General features: G+C 37.3%; 3 protein-coding genes and 1 pseudogene across 3 annotated transcripts; 2 read left to right on the forward strand and 2 right to left on the reverse strand.

Moving 5' to 3' along the window:
- The first annotated feature begins 1,077 nt into the window (after positions 1-1,077).
- On the forward strand, positions 1,078-2,488 carry LOC126615278 (glycine-rich RNA-binding protein 3, mitochondrial-like). The gene is made up of 2 exons (XM_050283092.1): positions 1,078-2,089; positions 2,162-2,488. Exons 1-2 carry the CDS (start codon positions 1,963-1,965, stop codon positions 2,323-2,325), a joined length of 291 nt encoding a protein of 96 aa, XP_050139049.1. The 5' UTR covers positions 1,078-1,962; the 3' UTR covers positions 2,326-2,488.
- A 1,922-nt stretch (positions 2,489-4,410) lies between these two features.
- On the reverse strand, positions 4,411-7,203 carry LOC126615276 (actin-depolymerizing factor 1-like). Its single transcript, XM_050283090.1, has 3 exons — positions 7,031-7,203; positions 4,972-5,237; positions 4,411-4,898 (listed from the first exon to the last, which is right to left on the reverse strand). The coding sequence occupies exons 1-3, from the start codon at positions 7,031-7,033 to the stop codon at positions 4,748-4,750; spliced, it is 420 nt and encodes a 139-aa protein (XP_050139047.1). The 5' UTR covers positions 7,034-7,203; the 3' UTR covers positions 4,411-4,747.
- A 6,749-nt stretch (positions 7,204-13,952) lies between these two features.
- Positions 13,953-18,894, forward strand: LOC126615281 (histone H2A-like; annotated as a pseudogene).
- An 843-nt stretch (positions 18,895-19,737) lies between these two features.
- Positions 19,738-20,929, reverse strand: LOC126615279 (organelle RRM domain-containing protein 6, chloroplastic-like). The gene is made up of 4 exons (XM_050283093.1): positions 20,762-20,929; positions 20,613-20,681; positions 20,387-20,493; positions 19,738-20,068 (listed from the first exon to the last, which is right to left on the reverse strand). The coding sequence occupies exons 1-4, from the start codon at positions 20,796-20,798 to the stop codon at positions 19,997-19,999; spliced, it is 285 nt and encodes a 94-aa protein (XP_050139050.1). The 5' UTR covers positions 20,799-20,929; the 3' UTR covers positions 19,738-19,996.
- Positions 20,930-24,779: the final 3,850 nt, after the last annotated feature.

Consider the following 24,779-nt stretch of genomic DNA (forward strand, 5'->3'; position numbering starts at 1 on the left):
AGTCTGAAACCCCCCCCCTCCCATCCTTCCTCCTCTTTTTTTTTCTCTCCCTCTTTCTCTCCGATTCTAGACGTTCTGTCTGACCCAATTTCTTAAAGAGCAGTGCGTAATGATACAGGATTCAACTTGAATTTTTCAATATTATGCAGGTTGGCCTAGAGATTAGATATCTAAACTAAACAGGAATGGACCAGCAATCTGAAACCGAGAAACCAAGAATGTGCCAGTTTTAGCATAACAAACGAACAAAAAAGGAATAAGACTACTTGAGGTACTTTTCTTCTTTAGTTTAGCTTCAATCGTAGACTACAGTCTCCTCTGTGATGTGTCCAAGATTAAGATCAAATACAATTCAGCATCGCAACATCCGTAAGGAATCAAATTGGACCCCCGCAATTAGTTCTGATCAGTGATCAGCTGGTTGACACTATTCCAATACCGAGCACTTGAATCCCAACTCTCGATCAATTCACAGCTTTCTAATCAGATTTAAATCTCAATGCATCTAAATATTGACACCCACCCACATCAATTGTTATACCAATGGAATCGGTGCAAGTGCAACGCAACTAGGTTCAAATTTCACAATCAACATGACAGCATTGCCAGTTTGCCACCAACACGAACACAATCAAATTACCAAAATATCAAACATAAAACAACCCACAAACCAACCACAAAGAACCAAAAATAAAAAATAATCAAAACTCAACAAACGAAGAATATATATGAATGTGATCAAAATTATTTTATGAATCAAAAATCAGAAGAAAATATTAAAACTTTAAGCAAATATCTTCAGCTACTGTAAATTAAAATGATACCCTTGACTTAGTCAAAAAAAAAAAAAACCAAACACAAGAAGAAAAGCAACTATTAAATGACATTGAAGGCAATTTAAGTGGAGGACCAAACATATAACAACGGACATTGTAATTTCTATTTCAGCTTTTTTTTAGTAATCCGCACGTAACTTTTGCAATTATATGAGCGTTTGCAGAAAGAGAGAGGAGGTTGGTAGTTGTAGGTGGGCCAAGTTAATTAATGAATATGAAGGAAGAGTTAATGAGAGAATGGCGTTTGCTGCCTTAGTCTCTAAGTTGTTTGTTGCCTTTCCCTGCGTGGATTAGGCTTTCCCTTTTGTTTGCTGGTGCCTTGAATTTTCTTCTTTGCCCAGCTTTCTGTTGTTGTTCTCTTTGGCCTTTCGCCCTTTTAATAGGGGCGTTTGCAGAAAGAGAGAGGAGGATGGTGGTTATGGGTGGGTTCAAGTTAATTAATGAATAAGAAGGAAGAGTTGATGAGAGAATGGCGTTTGCTGCCTTAGTCTGTAAGTTGTTTGTTGCCTTCCCCTGCGTGGATTAGGCTTTCCCTTTCGTTTGCTGGTGCCTTGAATTTTCTTCTTTACCCAGCTTTCTGTTGTTGTTCTCTTTGGCCTTTTGACCTTTTAATAGGGGCATTTGCAGAAAGAGAGAGGAGGATGGTGGTTGTGGGTGGGGTTAGGTTAATTAATGAATATGAAGGAAGAGTTAATGAGAGAAGAGCGTTTGTTGCCTTAGTCTCTAAGTTATTTGTTGCCTTCCCCTGCTTGGATTAGGCTTTCCTTTTCGTTTGCTGGTGTCTTGAAATTTCTTCTTTGCCCAGCTTTCTGTTGTTGTTCTTCTTTGCTGGTGCCTTGAAATTTCTTCTTTCCCCTGCTTGGATTAGGCTTTCCTTTTCCTTTCCTTTTCGTTTGCTGGTCCCTCCCACCCCATACGAACTTACGTAACATGGTTTACGTATGCAATTGGTCAGTGTTCTAGTAAGTTAATATTGAATAGACATAAAGTTGATTTTGCGTTATCCAACTAAGCATATGCGCATGCTTACAACTATAAAAGGAAAGGAGGTCATTGATATGTTGATCAGCAAAGATTCAAAGCACACAGAAAATATATAGATCCGATTTAACATAAGTGAGAGACAATGTCGAATAAAGAAGCGAAAAATGAGGGGACAGATCCTGTAAAAGATGACATTAAACCTGAACAGGCTGACAGTGCCGTTGCCGGTGAAGGTGGCTATGGCGGTGAAGGTGGCTATGGCGGTGCCGGTGCCGGTGCCGGTGCTGGTGGCTATGGCGGTGCCGGTGGCTATGGTGGTGCCGGTATCGGTGCCGGTGCAGGTGGCTATGGCGGTGCTGGTGGCTATGGCGGTGCCGGTGGCTATGGCGGTAACGGTGTCGTTGCCGTTGCCGGTGGCATTGCCGGTGGACATCCAATGCTCTTAATTACAGTGCCAACAAATAAGCCAGCTGGGGGATTCAACGACGATGGCAAGTACTACTGAATAGGCCCTTAAGAGCCGATCCTAAATAAGAGGGATTTAACCTCGTTGCATGGATGATTGTAAATAAACATATTGCTTAAAAGAAGAGCTGATCCAAAATCCGAGGTTTATAGCAAGACCTCTTAATTTGTGTGTAATAAATTAAGAGAGCTGTTGTGTCTTATCTCTACACTCACTTCTTAGTTAAAATTTTAATTACAAGTTTGTCTATTTATTGATAAAGACTTTAAAGATAATATACATGGCTCTTTAAGAGGAGGGATTTCATTTTAGCCATATATCAGTGTAGACATCGAAATTTCGGTAAATAAATGTTGACCGATAAATCAAAGTTTCAACGCTCATGTATTACATAAATTTTACACGTAGCGTGTGTCTAAACAAAAAATCAAAATAAGTTGGAAAAGTCATCAAACAGGACACGTGTCAACACCTGGCAGAAACGACTTATTTCATCTGGGATATTATATTCAAAATTAGGCCTTGAAAATTTCTATAAATAGAAGCCAATTTCATTCATTTAAGGGGGGAACCAAGTCTAAGAGGCGAAACGCTTGAGGCTCTGAAGCTCTGAAACTCCGAAGTTCTCAAGCATCCAGATTTCCCGAAGAATCAAGAAAGCCCTCTTCGTTCTTCGTTCATCGTTCTTCCAAGATCAAGCCCCGACGGCCCTTGGATCAACAATCATCCACCTTCAAGATCAAGCCTCGACGGCCCTTGAAGAAAGCGTTCATCGTTCATCAACTGTTCATCCTCAAGGATCAAGCCCCAACGGCCCCTTTGGATCAACAACATCAATCGATCCACACGTCCAACTGTTCTTCGAAATCAAGCCCAAAAGCCCTCGAAGATCCGTTCATCACTGTTCTTCGAGATCAAGCCCAAAAGCCCTCGAAGATCCGTTCATCACTGTTCTTCAAAGATCAAGCCCAAAAGCCCCTTTGAAGATCCGCTCAAATCCACCTTCAAGATCAAGTCCACGGCCCTTGAAGAACTGTTCATCCAAGATTAAGCCTCGACGACCCTTGGATCAACGAAACATCCACCAATCAACACCTTACGGAGATCGAATCAGAGGATCAAATTTGAGAGAGATTGTAACCCAAAATTATCAAATACAAATATTTGTTTGTGCACGTTGTTCTTGTCTCTTTCGTTTCAGGAATTTTCCGTGTTCACAATCAGACCTCGCAATGAACTTGTTACTCGCTAATACGAAAATCAAATGCCAGGAGAAAGAGGGAGAAACTTGCTAGCTCTTTCCTCCCCTCTGGCAGCTGTGGTTTTGCTTGACATGATTTATGTGGATAAAGCAGAGCTTCTTTTGAAGCATATGCTCGTCGGTGATGCCCTTCCAAATCGAGTTACATATAACACACTCATCCGAGTGACTTGCCTTACAAGTTAGGTTCTGTCCATCAGCTGCAACTTATGCAGATTAGATACACACACATCTAACTTGACAACATGACCAGTTATTCGTTTTATGTAACGCTTTTTCCACCCTGTATGCTGATTTATTAAGAAAGGATGATGATTGTTGTTCAACGACGCGAACTAAGCCCGTAAAACGTGTCTTCTCTTGGGGATGTAAGTTATTGTTGTCGTGTTTTACATACATTCAAATCTCTAACAAGATTTACCTGGAATTGTAGTTGCATCTATTTGATTCGGCCGATGTTTGTGTCATATAGATGATCTACGATATCTTACATGCGGCTTTTTGTAGAAATTATGTTGCGTAGGTAGTTAAGAGAAGGTGAACTGAGTCTAAATACGATGCACTTGCACGTATTTTTCCTTATGTCCTGCGACTTTATAACGTTTTTTTTTTCCTGGTACAACCGCGACTAGCCTAAGAGCAGGAACAAAAAACTACCCGGGAATAGCCCTGGCCAAACTCAAGGTATGAGCTCATCCTAAACAGTGAATGAGTCACACAATGCGCTCATGCAACACTAGGTTTTCGGAAAATAACCGGCGGCTATCCGCTCAGAGAGAGAGTCATACGTATTAATCCAGCGTCTGAATGACAAGAACCAAAATGGTAAGACAGGCACACAAAAAGAACGACAAAAGAACTGATTTCGGTACCAAAAATAACAGCATAACAGCTCTTTTCTGCATTGTTAAAAAGAGTACGACACGTTTGAAGTTTAACAGAACAAACCCAGTTTTTCTTCCTTCAGGAGATGATACAACTTAGCTTCTAGATGTAACCATAAGGGCACACATTGCATAAGTTCCTTCACCTCGTCTAAAACCGAGACCGCAGGACTCGTTCAAAATGAAGAACGACTGTAAGGTAAATTCAAACCGAGAATTATAATCTAGTCAAAGCTCACAACCCCACAAACTATGAACATATCACATAAAAGTAAAGCAGAGCTTGAGAAAAACGGGCATAACAAGACCAAGCTTCTTAGTTTGCACGACTTTTGATAACATCGAGACCTATCTCAGATGGATCAGTGGCCTGCAGCTCGACTTGTATGCCGTCCAATTCTCTCTTGAACCTGTCCTTGGAGCTTGCATAAATCATCTTGTTTCTCACCCTTGCTGTGTCGGGAGACCTATGAATATGGTAAAGAACATAAGCAAAAATGACGGGAAAAAAAGAGACGCGTTTTTGGGTTATAATAGTACCATCCAACGAAGAAAATCCTGCTTTTCTGACAGTTCTCTACAGTCACAAAGTCAAAATCATAGACAGCATATCTGCATTCATTATCAGGAAGGTTTGCAGTAAAGTCTTCATAGCTTTCAGCTGGCTCACCGAGCTTCTCCACAATCACCTCATCTTTCTTCTCGTCAATCTTGAACACTATGAAGCGATATGTTCTCTTAGCCTTCAATTCCAGAAACTTCAGCTTGCAGTCATCATTCACAGCAAATCCGGACGCTGCATTAGCCTGATCATATGATGAAACAGAAGATAGATGTTATTCTTATGCAACTTATTTCCACAAACCCAACACACACTGGTTTTGAAACAATAAACATGTATTCACTCTCCTACTCAGCCAAAAAAATTAAGCTCAGAAATTCTCAAGGAAACAATTAATCTACAATGTTGTGCCAAAGTAATCAAACAACGGAATCAGATATTAAAATGCCACGGTGCCTCTCCTTGAATGTAAGGGCCCGTTTAATAACCAATTTTAATTCTATAGATAGAGAAGTATGCGGGAGATAGGAGGAGCAAGGGTGAACAAGGGATAGTGGAACAAATGTGAAGGGATGTGTATGTAATGGCACACAATGGAAACTGAAAACAATTTTGAAGTTGTTTTCGCTTTCTAGTTTTGTTTTCATATAATCTCCTTCATTTCTCCCCCTCCCATCACACCCCTCCCACCACCTCCCTTCATCCTTTACATTCCTTATTTCTCCCGTATACTCTCCCTCTACTTTAGCACAAAAAATGACAACTAAGAACTAAAAACGAAATGGTTATCAAACGGGCAACAAAGGTTGCAATTTTTCTGGTGACAACTTAGATGCAATGATCATTATAAAACATCCGATGGAGATCCCAAGAGTCTATTCTAGATACTTATTTCATTTCCAATCCTTGAGGTTTGGTCAGGCAATTAAAATAGGCAGACTGATTTTGAAAAGAATTTCAAAGTCTGAAACCTCCTTCCCTCCCATCCTTCCTTCTCTTTTTTCTCTCCCTCTTTCTCTCCGATTCTAGACGTTCTGTCTCACCCAATTTCTTAAAGAGTAGTGCGTAATGATACAGGATTCAACTTGAATCTTTCAATTTAAGCATGTACCATGCAGGTTGGGCTATAGATTAGATATCTAAACTAAACAGGAATGGACCAGCAATCTGAAACCGAGAAACCAAGAATGTGCCAGTTTTAGCATAACAAATGACCAAAAAAGGAATAAAACTACTTGAGGTACATTTCTTCTTTAGTTTAGCTTCAACCGTAGACCACAGTCTCCTCTGTGATGCGTCCAAGTTACACACTGCCAAATCCCAATTCCATACACTATGCACTAGTGCTATACTTGCAAGAATAAGATCAAATACAATTCAGCATCGCAACATCCGTACGGAATCAAATTAGACCCCCGCAATTAGTTCTGATCAGTGATCAGCTGGTTGACACTATTCCAATACCGAGCACTTGAATCCCAACTCTCGATCAATTAACAGCTTTCTAATCAGATTTAAATCTCAATGCATCTAAATATTGACACCCACATCAACTGTTAGACTAATGGAATCGGTACAACGCAACTATGTTCAAATTTCACAATCAACATGACAGCATTGCCAGTTTGCCACCAACACCAACACAATCATATTACCAAAATATCAAACACAAAACAACACACAAACCCACCACAAAGAACCAAAAATAAAATATAATCAAAACTCAACAAACGAAGAATATATATGAATGTGATCAAAATTATTTTATGAACCAAAAATCAAAAGAAAATTTTAAAACTTTAAGCAAATATCTTCAGCTACTGCAAATTAAAATGATACAAAAACCCAAATTCAGATCCACAACAAATTACAATCGATTGAAACAAGTGCATCTAAAACCCATCACAGATGATAACCCAGAGATCAAAGATCATAAACCAAAACACATTAAAAATTTTTAAAAAAAAAAAGATGAAAAAATAAAAATAAAAACAAAAGCAATGGGCAGGGAAAGGGAAGCAGGAGAGAGATGCTGACCATTTCTGTTGCAGACAATGAGCTGAGTTGCTTCGACTATGGCAGACAATGGAGGACTGAGTGCTCTTCCGGTGTTTGGTGTGTGCTTCGGAGCTGGAGAGCTTTTGCTACGGAGACGGTGGTGGCTGAGGCTTCTCTTTCATCCGCCTCCCACTTCTCTCTAAATAGTAAATATCATCATGGAGGGCATGCCATGCGTGACAACGGGGAAAAGAAAAAGTAGGTCTGTCCCTATCGTGGCTTGACGCGTGTGAGGGAGGTTGCGAAAAGACTGATAGGCCCTTGATTTATGTGGCGTTTCTTCCCACTCGCCCATCCAGTTGGCAATTGGAGGGGCTTTTTTATTGCCGTACTGAAATGGAAGTTTATTGAATCCGTAATGTTAGGAAGGTTAAAATTTTAAATTAAATTGTAGTGTAATTGTTGATGATTAGATTATTAATTAAGTATTAGTTAACGTAGTTATTATTTTATTAGTGACATCTAATTTGATTTGCAAATTTAGTTTAGAAATTTGATCTCTCTAGCATTATCCTAATTGAATAAATGGGACCGTAGAAAAGTATAAAAATAATTAATAATGTTTTTTTTAGTACCTTAGAGAGAAAAGAAAAAATAAAATAAAAGATGTATTTGTTGCGCCGAACTATCTTAGATTAGGTTTGTTTTAGGGACTAAGTTATATTAGCTTGACTTGGACTAAGTAAGATAAAAATAATGAACCATTCGGTGCAATGTCGTACTAGCTGAGGACATCTCCAAAGGAGATGTCAAAATGTCCAAATCAGCAATAACGGTAACAAAATAGAGCATTAATGTTTTTCAATCGAGAAGCCAAATATGATATGGCATGACATGGATTGATATCTCTCCCCCTTGCTGCCAAATTTAACAGCACCTTCAAATTTTTTTAATTAATTATTAAATGCTTTTTATTAATTTTTTTATTGGTTTAAATCATTATCCTTTTGTTTCTTTCCATTCCCAATGCAAAGAAAATACATATAAATTATTATTTTATGTTTAAAATTTGACTTATCAATTGGAGATCAAAAGTTTAAAAGATGTCAAAGTGTCACGTAAGCCTTCAAATTTAAATTTTAGGTTTAAAATTTGACATCTCCTTTGGTAAAATATCCAAAATAGACGTACCATTTCTTAATAGTTTTTCTTTAAAAAAAAAAAACTAAAAACAAAAAGCCTCGCATCCGACGTTTCACTCTCTCTCCCCTCAAAAATGGTCATTTTCAAATGCCAATTTTGTTAGAGCAACTCCACCGTTGCAAAGGCCCCCTAGGACTATTCATTATTTAATCCATCAAGTAAACAGTAACTGCCTTTAATCAACAGTAACCGTCTTTTTCATCTCTACCCCTACACTGAATAGCCATCACAATATGCAATAAAATAATACAAAATAATTTTATTTGTAATTTCGAATAAAAATTTTAATCGTTCTCGTTGTGCCACGTGTCATTATCCAAAAAGACAATTATTGGTGATGAATTTTGATAAGATTTGTATCCAATGCCATCGTGCCACGTGCCGTTACCTTTTCAAAATCATTGAGGATAGATTTCCGATAAGATTTTTAACCAAATATGTCGCGCCACGTATCACAATCTGTTTATGATCTTTGAGAATAGATTTCGATCAGATTTTTAACGAATAATGGCATGCCACGTGACATTATCTACAACCTAATCCTTTCTAAATCCTCCATATAATCCACCATCAATCCTTAGAAATCTCACACCAATTTTCTCAAGATCTTTATCATTATTCATAGTTTCTGCTTCATTCTTCACCAAAATGTTTGATTTAGAGTCACTTCGATCCATCATGATGACGTGCATCATTCTCCACAACATGATTGTGGAAGATGAGTATGATTATGATGCCATTGATGAATATGAGCCAGACACGATGAACAATTCCAGAACACAAATATATTGTGCTCATGACGTCACCGAAGAACCCATGCAGCATGAGCCATTAGAAAGGGATGGACGTTACAATGAAATGCTCATTCAACGATATATTGTACTTCAAAGGCCATATATGCACAATGCCCGACAAATTGACTTGATAGAGCACCAGTGGAAATTGAAATAAGTTCAAGATACTTAAGTTCATTTAGTGTGTTTGTTTTTATTTGGTGTGTTTTTTAAGTTCATTTAGTGAGTTTTTAATTATTTAGTATGTTTATGTAATTTTATTTGGTGTGTTTATGTCCTTTGAATAAAGATTGTCTTAGTTTAAATAAATTACCAAATTAAATAAATATAGTCTTAGTTTAAATAAAGTACTATATTAAATAAATAAGAAATTACAACCCAAAGTGATTGGAAAATTATGGGCTCTGATTACAAACAAAGTGATGGGAAAATTATGGGCTCGTGAATGGAAAATCATCACCTAACCAATTTGTGGTGCTAGGATCATCTTCTCCTGTGGTGCTATGACCATCTCCTCTTGCTCTTACTTCTCTTGCACGCCTCCTTTGCACCAAGTCTGCTTTCTCTGAATTCCAAAAATATTTAGAATTCGGAGACTTCCCTTCTAAAGGTGTGTTCATAATGTCACAATCTCATTGAGCCCTTCTTCTCTAATCTCTTCCCTGTCTTGCCTAAGTAGCTCTCTTTCTCTCTCATTAGCTTGAAATTCTCTCACAACAGCTGTAGCTTTTGCCTCCTCTCTAGCCTTATTAGCCTTAAATTTAGCCATTTCTCGCGCCAAAGTCAATTCACCTTGGCGAGCAAGTTCTTCCATATACTTTGCATAATCATTCTTGGAAGCACTCCCTTTTCTCTTTGAAGCCTTCGTACCTTGAGGCCTAATTGGATAACGGGTCGACCCCGACGCTTGTTCAGGGGGAGTTTCCGACATTTGTTCTGGGTCATCTTTATGAACATGCAAGGCATGATCGGGCGTAGAATGTAGAGGGGTGTTGTTCATGACAACTTCTGGACCAATAGGCACAATTCTGAATTTAGGACAATCTTTGATAATATTCCAACATTCCCATCGGGTGATGATTGCTTTTGGTTTTTGGATTTGGCATTATACCAAGATTGTGCTAGAAGTGTCTACACAATGCGGGAGAATAAATAATTATAATCAAAGTAGGTAATATAAATTTGGGTATAGTACAAACAAATAAATAATATATTGTTACTTGATCCGCTAAATTTTCCCCACTTCGAAGATTATAACTAGCTTGTGCCACGTCATCTCTCCACATACTAAACAATTGGCTAAGTATTCTCTAACGACTGGACATCAATTCTTTGGTTCTTTTCCCATCAATTTTCTCAAAATAATTGGCATGAATAAGACTCCACATTTCTCGTAACTGCATCTCATTACTCGTAATCGGATCATTAGTAACTTCAACCCAGCTAGTACACAACGTAACATCTTCAATAAGCGTCCAATTTGTACCTGCATCATTAGTCATTTTGTTGGAAAAAAAATTGGATTTAAACTTTGAGAGAAAGATAGGAATGTGGTTGAAACTAGTTGACAAAATATGAAATTGTGGTGTAAGGTAGAAGATAATCAGAATGTATTTATATAAAAGTAAAATTGTTTTTTTTAATTTTTCAAATTTTTTTTTTTGAATTTTTATTAATTTTTTATTCACATAAGTAATCTCTACCATTGGATTAAAAAAATTTTGAATTCCAATTCTCCAGATTGTGCCACGTGGCACAACGGTAAGATTTTAGAATTTAAAACTGTTTTTTATTTATTTTTAATTTATAAAGCCGAATAACGTGGACCGTTGATTTCAAATCCAATGATTGAAATTAAATAAGGTTTTAATTTTTTTTTTACCGTTGGAAATCCAACGATCCATAAAATGTTGCCATTGAAATCCAACGGACGTGGGGAAGTCACATGGCCTCCCAAACAGTAACATTTCAGAAAAACATCGTGGGCCCCATGTCTGAAACAGTGTCGGACGACGTGCGCCCATGCGAGCTTGAAGCGCATGCTCTTAGCGCAAAAAAAGAGAGAAAACGTGGCTGACGTCAGCCTTGCATCATACCCACTTTGGTAATTGCAGGACATAAGAGTACAAGATTTGGTAATTAGGTTTCCACTTAGTCTCATTAATACCTAAAAACAATCATTTAACATAAAAATATCAATTGCGACATTCGTATGCGTGTAACAAGAGACTAGTATATATTAAAAGAAATATCTTATGAAATATAGATTGTAATTTCATATTATAGTATATAAAAAGAATTGTTATTGGCACTCCAAATTTTTTATATTTAGAAAGAAAAAAAAATACTCTTATAAAGAGTACAAAATAAGATATTTGAAGTGCAAATAAGAGTTCGTAAATAATTTAGTAATAATTTGAAGTGCAAATATAAAAAATTTGGAGTGCCAATAACAATTCTTTTTATATACTCTAATATGAAATTACAATCTACGTTTCATAAGATATTTCTTTTAATATATACTAGACTCTTGTTAAACGCATATCGCAATTGATCTTTTTATGTTAAATGATTGTTTTTAGGTTTTAAATTTAATTATTTTTTGTAATAAAAAATATTCCAAAAAAAAAAAAAGAAGACTACTACGTGGGTTTTCTTTTCATTTTTTTAATGTATAACCTTCATCTCAAAATTCAAACTGTCTTGATTACTATTTTGTCCCTTATTAATTAAGTTGTTTTTTTTTTCAAAAACTTTAATAAAGGAGGGGCATTTTGAACGTTTAACCCTTTCATCCTTCTCACTTTATATACAGAGATTCTTCAAAATACACCCCAAATCATCCTAATGTTCTTACTTATTTTCTCGATCTTCACTTTTACCCTTCATTATTGAGCAAAACTCAAATCACTAAAAGCAAAAACACTTCGAATAAAAATATGTTAACTTGACGATGAAACATAAAATCTGCGTTTTTGGCTCGCCGTTCATTTTACTATTATTCGAAAAAGCACTACTATGGGTTGTTTATCAAAGAGATAAACTTTGAAACAATTGGAAAGGAATTTGAATTCCAGATACCTAAGTTCATGTAATGGTCATCCAGAAATCAGATGAACTACCAAGTTTCTTATGATGAAGAAAATATACAAATAAGTACTCTTGAGTTTTCATAATTCAAAAAATAGATGTGGGGTGTATTCAAATAAACTTTAATTTAAAAAATAGATGTAGGTTGTATTAGGTATGTAAGGTGTAGCCACCAAAATATGGGGTGTGAATAAAATAGCTCAAAAAAGGTCACTTAGTACTACGTTTTAGTGATATTCCTTTTCAATTGTAAGTGAAATGTCTTATGTTTGATTCTCGTCAAAGACGAATTTGAACCTCATTATTGCTAGCCTATTGTGTGACTTAGCCCACTCCTCCATTTCATCCCTAGTGTAGATAATATCTTTTTTTCAAAAAAAAAAAAAAAAAATCTATTGCAGGTGGACACTTTAGTGGGTCAACCAATGATCGGAATCCAATTCTTCATTAATCGGAATCTAGTTCTTGATTTCCTAGTGTTTATTAAACATATAATTATTCATTAATCGGAATTCAATTCTTTATTTTGATTCCAATTAACGGTAGGTAAACAGGTCATTCCTGGCTTTATGAAGAGTGATAAAATCTAAAAATTTCATAATGTTCATGCATGCAAGCATCCTCTATTTTAGCTTTTCTTCGAACAATTTCTTTTCAAATACACCTTCCTCTGGCGTGCGGAAGGGGAATGGAATGAGAGAGATGAAAATTGCACCCATTCCAAGTCATTCAGTAGCGTGTTTACGTATCTGTGATGGGAATAAATATAGGGAATTGGATTTGGATTATGAAGAATTCAAACGTTTACAAATTTTGAAGGAATCAAGAGAGTGATGGAGTTCACACGAAATAAGGAATTCAATTCCTAAAAGTGGAGGAATTGAACTCCCTATATTGATGAGGTACTTGAATTCCATGAGGGTGAGGGAATCGGGAATGCAAGCCTTCTTCCTATTATGCCCTCTTATTATTTTTAAAATTTCAATCTGCTATTCAACGCAAAGGGCTAGCCGTTTTTTTTCTGCTGTTAGAAGCCATTTCCTTCTATTTTTCTTCGTTTTTTTTCTTGATACAAACCAAAGGGCTAGCTGTTTGATATACGCACACAATAAATGTAAACAAGAAGAGTGCTGAGGAGGTGGATGAGGGCATGTTAAAACAACTAATTAAAATGTTATTAAAAAAACATAGATGAAATAAAACAAAAAAGAACAAGGGCATTTTATTATCATATTGATTTCTATTCCGATTTAGGTGAATTTGTAAACAACTTATATGAACTCAGTTTTATTCCTACTCCGATTTCAGAATATTTAAGTAAACAACTTTAATAAGAATCTAATTCTAACTCATTTTCAATTCAATTCATCCTTAATTTAATTCATCTGATTTTGATTATGGTTATGCAAATGAGCCACAAGTATTTGTATTTACCAATACTTGGAGAATGAAAATACATATAGACCCACCTAAAATGGAGAATCATACTCCTTAAACTTTTAGAAGTGGATTATTGAGATTGATGTGGCATTTGAATTCAGTCTAACCATACTTATCTTCTACTGTCGAACCACTAACACCAATTTATACCTAAAAATTTGTTTAGCAACAACCTCTAACACAAATTTGACATTCTCCAAATTTTGAAATCACCATAGCTCACCAAAATTGCAGCGGGAAATTGAAAAAAATAAGAAAGCAAAAACCAAAACAAGAACTAATCAAAAACCTTGCTCCCCATTGGTCAATCACTTACCACGCGGATAGCTACCCTGGCGTCCACTACCGTCGATAAGACCCCCATCTGACGGTCCCAATCCTCTAACCAGCTTCTCAAGCCTTCGATATCCCCTGGAACAATATGATCCACAATACATCCCACTCTATAAAGCACATCCTCTAACTGATTCCCAAATCCACTGTCTGAACATTGGCAATTCTTTCTCTCCGTTTCCGATTTGGGTTTTTGAGTCAGAAGGGTGTCTCAGGTTCTCAGTGAATTTTAGTGCGGTTAGGGTTTGAGATATGGAGACTGGTGGTAAGTTGAAGAAAGGTGCCGGAGGAAGGAAGGGCGGCGGTCCGAAGAAGAAGGCGGTGACCCGGTCCGTCAGGGCTGGCCTCCAGTTCCCAGTCGGAAGAATCGGCCGCTACTTGAAGAAGGGACGGTATGCGCAAAGAGTCGGGTCTGGAGCTCCGGTTTACTTAGCCGCTGTGCTCGAGTACCTCGCAGCTGAAGTAAGTCTCTTTCTCTATGACCTCTTTTCTCTCTCTAGATCCATATGTGGGTTTGATCTTGTTTTGGTAGCTAAGGTTTGAGCTTTGAGTATCGGGGTTGTGTTTAATTTTTGTGGTTTAGGGTTTGTGTTAGATTTCTGCCCGAAATTTCTGTTTGGTTGCTGAGAAAATTTCTGATGTGGGTTTCTTGGTTTTTATCCAGGTCCTGGAGTTGGCTGGAAATGCAGCTCGGGACAACAAGAAGAACAGGATTATCCCAAGGCATCTGCTACTGGCTGTGAGGAACGATGAGGAGCTTGGAAAATTGCTTGCTGGTGTGACCATTGCTCACGGCGGTGTGCTTCCAAACATCAACCCGGTCCTCCTGCCCAAGAAATCAGAGAAAGCCGCCGGAAAGGAGCCAAAATCTCCAACCAAGGCAACCAAGTCTCCAAAGAAGGCTTAGGTTCTCTCAGTGAATCAATCCCAGCAAATGTTTAGTCAAATCCCCACATGTTTAGATTTAGTTTGTGACCCCTCCCCATTTGTATGTAGTCTGTATGCAGCAGGTCTTTGCCTTTCGTTGGTTGTAGGAAAAAAGAGAAATCGAGACTTGAACTTCCATTGAATTTGAAGGCAGTTGTAATCCTTCAAAATCTTGTGTGATCTTGTCATGTTTTAGGAGCTTTGATTTTCTTGGAATTCCATTTATGAAATTGAAACCCCTTGTTTCTTTCATTGCCTCAAGTAGTAGTTTGTTTGATGAGATTTGAAGGTTTGGTAATGATGCCTTTTGATGTGATGTTATTTGTCAATTGGTTGCTTTGTGAATTGTTTGAAGAAAAGGGACCTCTTTTTTGTTTTTATCAAGCATAATCTGCACCCTTTATCCAATATTCCTTTTGCCTTTTATACTACCTTTCTTTACTGTAATGACTTGGTATTAGTTTGGTGTCTACGATTGGATTGAATAACTTAATACAGTTAAAGATATGTTAAAGGAATAAATGGAAGAATCTTTTTTTTTGTTTTTTTTTAATCTTGGATTTAAGGTAGTTAAATTTCTCACGAAGGAAACTTATTCCATTCAATTCTTTGAAAATGATGATTAAGGGCTTGCTTGGTATGCAGGATATGATTGGAACTAACAATTCTCTTATTTTAAGGCATATTGATGGTAGAAAATGATTTTTGGTTGAAGGGGATGAGAAGAGGAATACATATGAAGAAAATTCATTCCTTCTAATTCTATCATTTTGGAGAGGATCTGAATGGATAAGTTTTTTTTTTCATGAGTAATTCATCTTCTAATCTCTTATTGGTTTTAAGTTTTTCATTTCTCACCTTAAAGTACCATAAAATTAGGAGTTATCTATTCCAATTCAATCTTATATACCAAAAGAGCCATAACTTCTTTCACGTTCTCTAATCCCTTCAAAATGAATGTCATTTATCTTGAAATTGATGAGTTCAATCCAATGAAATCTTTGGAGCAGACGAGACCTTAGACCTTGGTGTTTTTAGGCAGAATTGCTCATTGGAAATTGGCATTTGATGTGTAGAGTTGAGAAAGGAGAGTAGAAATTGGAAGTGGGAAACCCTTTTGTTGATGTGAGTAGTTGAATCATTTAATCCTATGCGTTCACCTTCTGCACTACATATGTGATTGATTTGGATTTGGCTATGTTTTGTATCCTTTTTATCTTTTTTGAGGGTCTGAAAGAAAAATACCAGTAGACCAATAACTATACAGTAATGACTATGTATTTTGATATCTGTTGCACGAAATTTATAGTTACCATTAAAATTACTATTTGGTTTTCGGAAATAATCACGCCGAAATAATTTGGTGAAGCTCTCTTCCTCTTGTGTTCAATGCAGGAACATTCTTGCATAGGAAGAAATATCGTTGAATGGTTTGGTGTTCATCGATATATAGCGGACACTTGAAAATGGATTGCCAGATGCTAATTTTGCTACTTTCTTCAATTTTCAAGAATTATATTGGCTTTTGCTGTTACTTGTATGTATGTAGGTAGAGGATATGGGAATGAGCATATGATAGGAAGCAGACCCTAAGAGTCTAGGTCCATTTTTTTGAGATAGCATTTTCATTACATTCTTTACCGTATACGTGAGTGATTTTTAACTACTTATTAATATAATACATGGATTCGAATTTATATAAGCTATGAAGCACGGATACGGATGCGGTAATACGAATTTGGGAGCATGAAAAATCAAAAAATGGGAATTTGGAAGCAGCGGGGATTCGCCAATTAAAAAGGTTTAAATAAAGCACCCTGTCTCACTTCAAAATTCATGTGTAGGACAAAAACAGTGTCGTTTTGTGAGTCGGGGTAGGGACTGCACTTCATCTTCTATCCGCAACTTCTTTGCAAGGCGTAACCACTGAGCGACAGCCGCTTCAAGCCGCTACCAACCGAACCCAGGCGAACCAGGCGAATCCGCTCCCGGGGCGCCAAAGGGCACCAGTTCAAAGAATCCGTGCTCATTTTACTTTCTCCCAGCCGGAAGAGCATCGAGCTTTCAGTCAGCTCATGACGAAAGCGTTTTGCGGCCATATTCCTCCCAATAGAGCGGCGCACGTTAGGGTGAAATGAGAGGCGCAAATGGCGTAGTTGGTATTCTGCGCACTTCTGTCCTGGCCAGGATTTTATTGACTCGCCACTCTTGCTCCAAATTGTTTGTTGCAGGTCTGCCAAAACCTAACCCTTTTGCTTTGATTTGTTTCTCTTAGAATTTTATTTTTCGATATTCTCCTCGGTCGATCTTGTTCTAAGTTAAAATTCTTTGGTCGAAATCTTATTGCCAGCTGAAATATTGTTATGCATCAAATAGCCAAACTCCAATCCCATTTCGCTGTAGATTAGAGTAGTTTAGAATATCGCGTTTATATATAGATTGTTGATAAAAGATATAACCGTGAAATTTTGGATTTTAAGTTCTACTGCTTTTGATATTGTAAAGATCATGGGTTTGGAGACGTGGATTATGCCAATTGGAAAGGGCATTTTACCCGGCCTTTCACACGCAAGTTCGAATCTGTAGATTAGAGCAGTTTAGAATATCGGCTTAGATTTGAATTGTTGATAAAAGATATAACAACTAAATTTTGGATTTTAAATTTGTTTGAGGCACCGAAGTAGGGGAAACAAGTTCCGACAGCTTTTGATATAGTAATTATACTGCAGCCTAAGCTGTCTGTAATATGCAGGGCTTTCCTGGGATACAAATGAACCCGTTCTTAAGGAAGCTTTCGGAAAACATGGTGAAATAATTGAAGGTAGTGTTAAACTCTTTGAGGCTGGCAATAATTTCGTAGGTCTTTATTTTCTTGTAGATGATGCAAGGATACCAATTATTTACTTGAGAATTTATGTTGATGTGTTAAACAGTTAAAGTTATTTGTGATCATGTGAGTGGGAAATCGAGAGGGTATGGATTTGTGAAATTTACCTCTGAAAGTGAAGCCACCATTGCTCTCAAGGAGATGGATGGTCAGGTAGTTTAGTCCATCATGATTAATTTCTTTGTAATTTGCATGTGTTGAAAACTTGAAATCACCCTACTAGCTACCTTATTAGGAACACAAAGTAATATCATTGCTCCATGTTTATGTTACTTTTCAGGTTCTGGATGGCAGACAAATCCGATTGCAATTTGCACACAAGGAGTAGTGACATGATCTCAGGTAAAATTTACTTAGTAGATAAAAGCTTTGTATGATTTAAGTGTTTGGTCACACTACTCTGTGCTTTGGTTCTTTCCATGGCTTTACTAATCAAGTTCTGTACCATATAGTTTTCGTTGGCTGGAATTCCTTTTACAGTTGGCTTTGTATTCATTCGTTACCAGTTGCTTCCATATGCTAGTCATGCCTTACATAACAAATATCCATTTTTTCACGGGAAATAAGTTGCCAATTTTTCATGTTGCATAAACCAGGAAAATTTAACATTTTGGGAAGCGTTTTGGGTTAGAAAAATGATTTAGCTTCAAAATTTCTTGCTTCTCATCGATGATAAAGCAGGTTCTAGGCTGATTTTGGCTTTTCATATTTCTGTCTCACAAATTGCTTCTATTGACCATCAATTGATGCTGCTAGAATGAAAACTGGTGGCAGGATTTAGCTTACAATTGTCCAATTGATAATGTATAGCATAAAGTTGTTTAATTTGATTACAAAACATGCATGTTCTAAGGGACTACGGATGGTGGTAGGGAGCATAGCGTTAACTTGCTCCCATTTGCTCCCAGGACATATTTGTCTTGAACATAATAGGTGAGATCCAGAAAGCTGGTTTTTTGTTTGTTTCGGAGCCTGTATAATTTACTTTAGGATGCTTCCTCTAAGTGGTAATATCATGTCTTGTTGCGTGTTTGAGCAGGTACAGTGGATTGGAGGGGGCATGCAGCATGCCGCATGCTGTGGTAGGTAGTGGTAACCAGCAAGTCCAAATTTAAGTTGCCCACAAATTGTTGTTGTCCATTGACAATTCTGTAAAATTCTGAGTGATAATTTTTTCCAGTTAGTGTCGTCATCTATGAAATCAAGATATTTGAAGAGATTTGATCAAACGTTACGGTGAAACACATACGTCTCCCGTACCATAAAGAGACATTCCATCAAGTTTATATCCCCTCATGGCGGTTCTTTGAAATGATCTGAATCGAAAACTTGGCTTACGACTGGTTTTGGATCTTTTGGTACGGCAAGGGTAGCATGTCCATGGGGTAGCAGTTGGATGTTCATACACAATGATAGGGAAAGAACTAAGACCTTCATGCCCTTCTTGCCCCTGCCCTCCATTCCATCTTGGTGTAGTTTTGCATCCGTACATATATCACAAACTCTGTTGGTTTTTGCTATAAAAACAGGTCTTAGTTCTGTGAAAAAACAAAAATGAGAATATGCACAAGTTTTTGTTGTTTGTGGGCTTTTGGAGTGAGAATATGGAAATGTTTGTGTTGTTTGTGAGATTTTGAGGAAACTAAACTTATCGAGATCGGTTTAGAGTATGGGTGGGCACGATCTGAATCCAGATGGGCGATAACATAGAAATAAGGAGGTGGACGGGAAACATAGATTGGATAAAGAAGGGATCAGAATATGGAGCACAAGTAGATTCGGTCGAAACATTGGGGACATAATGCAGGCCGACGAGCACGCAGAAAATAAAAGAAGAAATAGAGAAACATGAGATGACCACCGACCCTCTGTTTGGCCAGGGCCAGCGACGGAGAAGGGAGGAAGCTCCATGAGATGGCCACCGACCCTGGATCTGGCCAGGGCCAGCGACAGAGGGAGGAAGAAGTAAACATCAAACTTTCACAAGGAGAAGGAACTCTATTGAGCTCTCTCACGAAGGGGAGTATTTTAAGACTTTTGTACTCTCGTTAATGCGTAGTGCAAACCATATATAAGAGAAACAATCAAGAATAGTAATCTCATCGTTTAGCATAAGCGAAGTTGAATTCTCAATCCTTATTTCTCAAACTCTATATCCCTTTTCAATGCGGAAAAAAAAAAGAAAAAAAAAAAAAGAAAGCATGGTAATCTGATTTGAGTTCAATCCTAAACCATTCCATTTTCGTCGATTCAACCGGCCAACACTGAAAGCTACAAAGCATGTGGGCATGAAGACATATTGAACAAGACAATGACCAAGTTAACTTCCTCTCAAGAATAGGTATCGTTTTCATGCCTTCCAGTCTGGGCAACTTCGACAAAAATCAGCCTCCCATCAACCATCTGGACAAATTATCAACAAATTAAGATTTCAGAAGAGAACGAGGTCGAAAAAGCACAACAAAACAAGGGATACTGGCAATTTGATCAACCAAACACACACATTCAGGGATAAAAGACCAGAAATGCTTGACAAACTGCAGTCTATAGCATCTCTATCAATTCAATTTGACTAATTTCAATATTAAATTGAAAAACAAACAAATTTAAATAATTTAACAGCATAAGAACACTTCTGATACGAGTGAATTAACCACTTTAATCTGAAAAAAATATGGATTTGTGAATTGGGTTTTGTTTTTCCCATAGGAAGGAAATTACCCTGCCATCCATTGCCTTCAAAGCTTTTTGTGCCTCGACATCTGACTGGTAAGTAACAAAACCAAAACCTTTTGGTCTATCAGTTCGACGATCCATAATTAACCTGGCTAAACAAACAAATCAAAAAATCACAAAGGAAAAACCAGTCACTAATTTTCCACATATTACGGAGTAAACAAAATAAAGAATTAGAGAAAATTAATATGGAAAAAAAAAAAAAAAAAACCTTCTGTAACATTTCCAAAAGGAGAGAACAATTTCCTGAGCTGTTCACTGGAAGTGAACGATGATAACCCTGAAAAACAAATCCAGGAAATCAGAACACAAAAACCCAAAACATAAAATTTGAGAGAGAGAGAGAGAGAGAGAGATTACTGCTGACGAAGAGCTGCGAGCCTAATCTTTTGGCCATCTCTGTGTGTTAACCCAAATCCCAGATTTCTATTTATTTTGATAAAAAGTAGTGAACGAGCAGTTTTTGTACTTTAAAGCTAAATTGGGAATTTAGGGTTCATCACTTTGAAGTTGTAAATTAGTAAACTCACTTGTGCCCAGATGCTAGATATTTGTTGAGCTTTATTGGGCTTTGTTATTGCTAACCATCTGGCCCATATTCAAAAGGAGTTGATCCAATGTCTGCCATGCCCAAATTAGTTTGGAGTTAACATAAAGCAAAATCTACACAAAAATGAATGAACACTTGCAAATCAAAATTTACATCTCCTCGTTTGCATCTAGGGGTGGGCATGGGCCGGGGATAACATTTTCTAGTATAGGAACCGGACCTTACCCGGCCCAGTTGAAACGGGCCGGTTCGGGCTGGGTCCACGGGTCCTTTTTTTTTTTTGAAAAAAAATAACTAAAATTTGCACAGATTCAGTAGATTCACTACCAGTACCAGTGCAGACTGCATTTGTGCAGATTTTGCACAAATTCACTCCGAGTCCCTGCAATGATTCACATCCAATCCAAATACAAAGTCCAACATCCAAGTTCATAGATTAATAATTTGAGGTAACAAAGTGAACATCTGGGACATTTCGAAGTCATTGTGAGATAAGTTTATTAATTATACCTGTTGCAGTTGGTAGAGATGCTGAACTTGTAAGGGAGGTTAGCTCCACAGCTGGAATCTAGCACCACTCTTTTCCAGACAGCTGCAAGAGAGAAACGATAAAAATTTATGAGTTACTCTTGACCATCTGGGAAATTTACAATAAAATTGTATGATAAATGATATTTAGGAAATAGAGGTATTATTAATGAGAATAATATCTTTCCCTTTATGCTTCTATTAGGAATCAGGATATACAAATGCATAGCCAGACATCTATTATAATCCTAACAAATCAAAACTAGTGTAAGAACCTGAAGTTGTAGAGCCAGTGCAAAACATATAAACCACAAAGCAAGCAGGTGATCTATATTAAAGAGCACTTTAAGTACATAAATCAAGTGAAAAGCCCAATTGAACGCTATACAAAATACCCAAATCTGGCTCAGGGTGACAAGCAAGTCCAGAATAATTGATATACGCATCCCAGATAAGTAAACATGTCATGATTGTTTTCTTAATTGAGAGAGATCATAATTGTGAGTTCAACTTCGTTTGTAGCCACTACAATTTATAGGCTTCAACATTCAACCATTGGAGTTCCTACCTAATGAGACATCCTAGAGAATACAAAACGCTCTTTGCCAGACACAATGTATCCTTTATGTAGACAGACTTCTGGAACCTCATTAACCCCAAAAACTACAAACTATATCTTTATCAATATCCCTATTTTTCGAAACATTACATAAGCATGTTAAACTTCATAGGTGAAAGTGTTTATGAGATTCCTGAGAGCAAAAGCACGGTTTCCAATGGATAGTTTTCATTTCTTCAGTAGTGGTCACCCTATTAGCCGACCCCACTTAGTGGGAAAAGGCTTTGTTGTTGTAGTAGTGGTCACCCTATCTAGTATCTAATTTTCTTAACAACTTAGAAGGCATCAAAGCTTGCCAAAATAATTCTCTGAGGATCATGGTTATAAAATTTCTGACTCATAGCACTTCTGAAACCATCTCTTCCTCTAAATTTTTACATAAAAAAATTGAAATAAAAAGGGAAAGAAAAAAAGTTGGCATCTCTTCCCAAATCCCAATTTCTCACAGCCCTAGCACAATTCAACAAACCAGTGAAGCTCAGCTAGCCTTAAATTTACCAGCTATAGTTGCATTTCATAGTCTAGTATGGACCAGAAAACTCATGATCCATCAAATGGCAGGAATTCAATATAGCCAAACCAACACAAATCGCCTTAGATTGTCTAGACCGGTTGCCAGGAGGATTTCGTAGCGTCCAAATCGGAACTAAAAACAAACAATCTGACCTGATTTATTCATCAAATTGACAAAGTTATTGCTGCATATGTACTGCAAACAGGAATTCTAATAGTCCAAACATTCAGATTATCAAAGGCCCTCTGGGTTCTCAGAAGCAAATAGATCAATCATCAATTCAATCATCAACAGTAACCTAGTTCGAAAACCCTAAAATCCCTATACCCAAAATTCAAATTAATAACAAAACCCTAATTCAAAATTACCTAAATTTTAGAGGGATGATGGATGGTACCAGTGTCCTCGACGACGATGATGGGGTGATGGTGGTCGCGACGGTGGGGGTGTTGTCGAAGAGGAGAGAATCCACGGCGGGGCTAGTGGGGTGATGGCCTGGGTTCTATGGGATGTCGTCGAGGAGGATGATGGGTGATGCCGTTGTGTTCGTCGCAACAATGGTGATGTCGTCGAGGAGAATCGACGGCTGGTGAGAACTGTGAGGAGGAGGACGATTGGAGTCGAGGGACTGAGAGTCTGAGAGAGAGAGTGATTCTGGAACCCGGGAGGATTTGGCTAGGGTTAAAACTAACGGTTGAGGTTGGATGATAAGTTATCATTTAATCTTGACCGTTCATTATAATTAGAAATGGGTCGGTTTGGGTACCGTTTGTTTTAATTAGAGTAAATTGTAACAATTGTCCATCAACTTTAATCAACTTGGAGCAATGATCCTTCAACTAAAAATCCATTACCATTGGTCTCTCAACTTATCAAAATGTGTAGTTATAGTCATTTTCATCAATTTCGTCAAAATTTTGTCAAAATAAGTTATGTTGGAATAACCATTTATATACTTAGGGTCCCTTAACTCATCAAAGTGTGTAATTATGGTCATTTTCGTCAATTACGTAAATTTTTTTGTCAAAACGAGTTATGTTGGAAGGACCATTACTACAATTGAGTTAAAATTAAGGGATCATTTCTCCAGTTGAATTAAAGTTGAGGGGCCAATGGTAATGAATTTTTAGTTGAGGGACCATAGCTGCAAGTTTTGATAAGTTGAGGGACCATTGCTTTAATTAAGTTAAAGTTAAGTGACCATCGCAACAATTTACTCTTTTAATTATAAGGAACCGGCCCAGACCGTTTTCTTTCTACAATTTTTTAGAACCGGCCCTACCTGCCCCGAACCTAGATTACCTATCCTGACCTGCGATTTCTCTACCTGTTTGCCCACCCCTATTTGCATCTATGCATTAGAGCAAAGCTAAAATTTTATGTATATGATCTCCAATCTTGGAGATGCTCTTAAGCCTCTTAGTTCTCACCTAAACCCAAGCAAGGGACTTTTATTTTCTATTTTCTGTTTTTCATATCTCGCTTACAAGTATAGTATACATTGTCACATCCCGGCTCGGGGTGGACCACTTTCCTGGCCTGCTCCACCACCATAGCACGATATTGTCCGTTTTGGGTTTACCATTCCCTCACGGTTTTGTTTTTGGGAACTCACGAGCAACTTCCCAGTGGGTCACCCATCCTGGGAGTGCTCTGGCCTCCTTCTCGCTTAACTTCGGAGTTCCTACGGAACCCGAAGCCAGTGAGCTCCCAAAAAGCTTCATGCTAGGTAGGGATGAGAATATACATTTAAGGATCACTCATCTGGGCGATATGGGATGTCACATACATTCATATATTTATTACTTTAGTTAAGGTAGAATGTTTTGCAGATAGATTTATGTTAGTTTATTAGTTTTTTTTTTTGTTACAAGATATTAATTAGATTTTTTAGAGTTGAAAAATGCATAATATTAGAGGATTTTAATTGATTATTAATTTTTTTAGAAAATATAAAATGGATATAAAAAAAATAACTTAACTCACTTTTAAAAATCATCTATGTTTTTGGACCTGGGCCTAAAAGCCTCTAAAATTTATATAGTAAAATATGTTATCCGCCAAGGCGGATGTAAAGATGCATATATCCTTCTCAAGGGGGGATGCAATAATCATCATTTTTAATAAGGGTCGATGATATTCCACCCTTTTTGCCCATCTTATATAA

This window comes from Malus sylvestris, chromosome 3, assembly GCF_916048215.2.
Source record: "Malus sylvestris chromosome 3, drMalSylv7.2, whole genome shotgun sequence".
NCBI classification, from domain to species: Eukaryota; Viridiplantae; Streptophyta; class Magnoliopsida; order Rosales; family Rosaceae; genus Malus; species Malus sylvestris.

What these genes read in the sequence shown, in the direction of transcription:
- LOC126615276 (XM_050283090.1), bottom strand. An exon ending in AGGATTTTCTTCGTTGGATG is followed by an intron (nt 4,899 to 4,971) that starts GTACTATTATAA and finishes CCATATTCATAG; the next exon opens with GTCTCCCGACACAGCAAGGG.
- LOC126615278 (XM_050283092.1), top strand. Translation starts at nt 1,963, where the DNA reads ATGTCGAATAAAGAAGCGAAAAATGAGGGGACAGATCCTGTAAAAGAT. An exon ending in AGGTGGCTATGGCGGTGCCG is followed by an intron (nt 2,090 to 2,161) that starts GTGCCGGTGCCG and finishes GTGCCGGTGCAG; the next exon opens with GTGGCTATGGCGGTGCTGGT.
- LOC126615279 (XM_050283093.1), bottom strand. Translation starts at nt 20,798, where the DNA reads ATGGCCAAAAGATTAGGCTCGCAGCTCTTCGTCAGCA. An exon ending in CTCGCAGCTCTTCGTCAGCA is followed by an intron (nt 20,682 to 20,761) that starts GTAATCTCTCTC and finishes TTTGTTTTTCAG; the next exon opens with GGTTATCATCGTTCACTTCC. An exon ending in TGAAGGCAATGGATGGCAGG is followed by an intron (nt 20,069 to 20,386) that starts GTAATTTCCTTC and finishes TAATTTGTCCAG; the next exon opens with ATGGTTGATGGGAGGCTGAT.